Source organism: Mandrillus leucophaeus, unplaced genomic scaffold, assembly GCF_000951045.1.
Source record: "Mandrillus leucophaeus isolate KB7577 unplaced genomic scaffold, Mleu.le_1.0 Scaffold164, whole genome shotgun sequence".
Taxonomy (NCBI): Eukaryota; Metazoa; Chordata; class Mammalia; order Primates; family Cercopithecidae; genus Mandrillus; species Mandrillus leucophaeus.
Genome location: NW_012101632.1, coordinates 680498 through 683256, shown reverse-complemented (window position 1 = coordinate 683256; position 2759 = coordinate 680498). Strand labels below are relative to the sequence as shown.

Here is a 2759-nt window from a genome sequence, read left to right as displayed (position 1 = left end):
GGACTACAGGCACATGCCACCATGTCTAGTAATTTTTAAATGTTTTGTAGTGGTGAGTCTCACTATGTTGCCCAGGCTGATCTCAAACTCCTGGGCTCGAGTGATCCTCCCGCCTCAGCCTCCCAAAGTGCTAGGATTACAGCCATGAGCCACTGCACCCAGTTGATTATTTTTATAAAAAGCTTATTTAAGCTATATAGACATAAGCACCCTCAGTTTGGTAGGTAGATAATATTCACATTTACTAATTAGTGTCTTGCTTTCTTAAGAGAAAACGCTGCCCAACTCGGAGCTACTGCAATTTACACGGTTCTAACAGGCTGTGAGGTGTTGCACAGAAATAAGTTTATTTCCTTTTCCAAATGAACTAAACTTATTCCTCTAAATAATGTTAAAACATTCACCAAGCATTTTCCCAAAGTGTCTTAAAATTACCCTTGCTTTTTTTTTGCACAAACAAACAAAAACCCAAGGCAGAATTCAGTATCAGGGTCCGCTTGGGAGTTGAGGACCTCCCAGGCAGCCAGCCATGCATACTGAATCCGTTTGCTTTCCTTGAAGAAAACTCGGGTTTTATGGACAAAGAATGTTATGAAAAGTCAACTCTATGAAGAACCTTTATTAAAATATCTCTGGGAGAAAACACCCAGTCCTCCCCAGCAGGCCCATGGAACCTTCGGAAAAGATCCTGCAGGCCCCCCCTGAGGGCTGCAGAGCCAAGAGCTGGGGCCAGGCATCCTCGGATGAAAATTCAGCTGAGTCACAATTGTTTCTGAGTTTCCAATAAAGAAATGTATCTTTGCACCCATTTTTTCTTTGGATTGGTACAGACTTTCTTGCCTCTTTTGGTAGTGAATCTGTGAAAGAGAGACATGGATAAGTTAATATTGAGACTCTTTGCCTCCTGGGATGGGATAGAAAGGGCAGGAGGGGCGGTTCCCTCACTAGTCTTCTGGCCTTGCCACAAACCTGTTGCTGTCTGTCCCTGTCCCCTCTTCTCCTGGGCCTTGCCTCCCTCCTCTTTGCTACCTTGATTTCCACTGGAAACTATGCCTCCAGACCCACCTCTCCCAGGTGTCATTTACCATTTTCCACCAGTTCTGGCCTGTAGCATGTAACCTGCACCAGGATACTTAATTTTTTTTTTTTTTTTGAGACAAACTCTCTCTGTTGCCCAGGTTGGAGTGCAATGACGTGATCTCAGCTCATCGCAACCTCCATTTCCCAGGTTCAAGCAATGCTCCTGCCTCAGATGCCCAAGTAACTGGGATTATAGGCACGCATCAGCACGCCCAGCTAATTTTTGTATTTTTAGTAGAGATGGGTTTTTGCCATGTTGGCCAGGGTGGTCTCGAACTCCTGACCTCAGGCGATCTGCCCACATTGGCCTCCCAAAGTGCTGGGATAACAGGCGTGAGCCATCACACCTAGCCTTTATTTTGGTTTTTTTTTTTTTTTGAGACAAAGTTTCACTCTTGTTGCCCAGGCTAGAGTGCAATGGTGTGATCTTGGCTCACCGCAACCTCCGCCTCCCAGATTCAAGCGATTCTCCTGCCCCAGCCTCCCGAGTAGCTGGGATTACAGGCATGTGCCGCCATGCTTGGCTAATCTTTTATTTTTAGTAGAGACAGGGTTTCTCCATGTTGGTCAGGCTGGTCTGGAACTCCCGACCTCAGGTGATGCACCTGCCTCGGCCTACCGAAGTGCTGGGATTACAGGCATGAGCCACTATGCCTGGCCTATTTTATTTTTTTTTTGAAACAGTTTCTCTCTTGTCACCCAGGCTGGAATGCAGTGGCATGATCTCGACTCACTGCAAACTCCACCTCCTGGGTTCAAGCGATTCTCCTGCCTCAGCCCCTGGAGTAGCTGGGCTTACAAGCCTGTGCCACCTCGCCCAGCCGGTTCTTTCATTGTAACAGAACAGCTTTATTGGGACACAGTTCATACGGCACATACAGTTGACTCTTGAACAATACGGGTTTGACCTCTGTGGGGCTACTTATAGGCAGCCTTTTTCCAACCAAAGGAGGATGGAAAATACAGTACTCAGTGATGCAAAACCTGCATAAATGCAGGGGAAATTGTATGCCGAAATCCTGGCACCAATCCCCTGTGGGTACTGGGGGATAACTGTAATTCACTCTTTTTTTTTTTTTTCTTTTTTTCTTTTGTTAGGGATGAAGTCTGTCTGTGTTACCCAGGCTGGTGTGCAGTGGTGCGATCATAGCTCACTGCAACCTTGAACTCCTGGGCTCAAGCAATTGTCTAAACCTCCCCACCGTGTACAGCTCCATCCATTTAAAGGGTATAATTATAATTCAATGGTTTTTTATTATAGTCATAGATTATGCAACCATCACCACAATCAACTTTAGGATATTTTCACCACCCCAGAAAGGAACCCTACACTCAACATGTTATTTAATTATTAACCACATTTTCAAGGTTATTCATCATAGCTGATGATTCCTGAACTCCTTACCTCACGTGAGTTTATTAAAAGTGGGGGTTGGCTGGGCCCAGTGGCTCACACCTGTAATCCCAGCATTTTGGGAGGCTGAGGCGGGCAAATCACCTGAGTTCAGGAGTTCAACACCAGCCTGGCCAACATGGTGAAATTCTGTCCCTCCTAATAACACAAAAATTAGCTGGGCATGATGGCATGTGCCTGTAATCCCAGCTACTTGGGAGGCTGAGGCAGGAGAATTGCTTGAACCTGGGAGGCGGAGGTTGCAGTGAGCCGAGATCACGCCGTT

At 46.2% G+C, this 2759-nt stretch overlaps 1 protein-coding gene across 1 annotated transcript in view; it reads right to left on the bottom strand.

Annotated features, from left to right (window-relative positions):
• Nucleotides 1-599: 599 nt before the first annotated feature.
• Nucleotides 600-2759, bottom strand: part of CCL26 (chemokine (C-C motif) ligand 26) — an 8354-nt gene continuing 6194 nt past the window's right edge. Inside the window, exon 3 of the mRNA XM_011976318.1 lies at nt 600-857. Coding sequence (XP_011831708.1) covers nt 761-857 — 97 coding nt within the window. The 3' untranslated portion in view covers nt 600-760. The remainder of the gene's footprint in view (nt 858-2759) is intronic.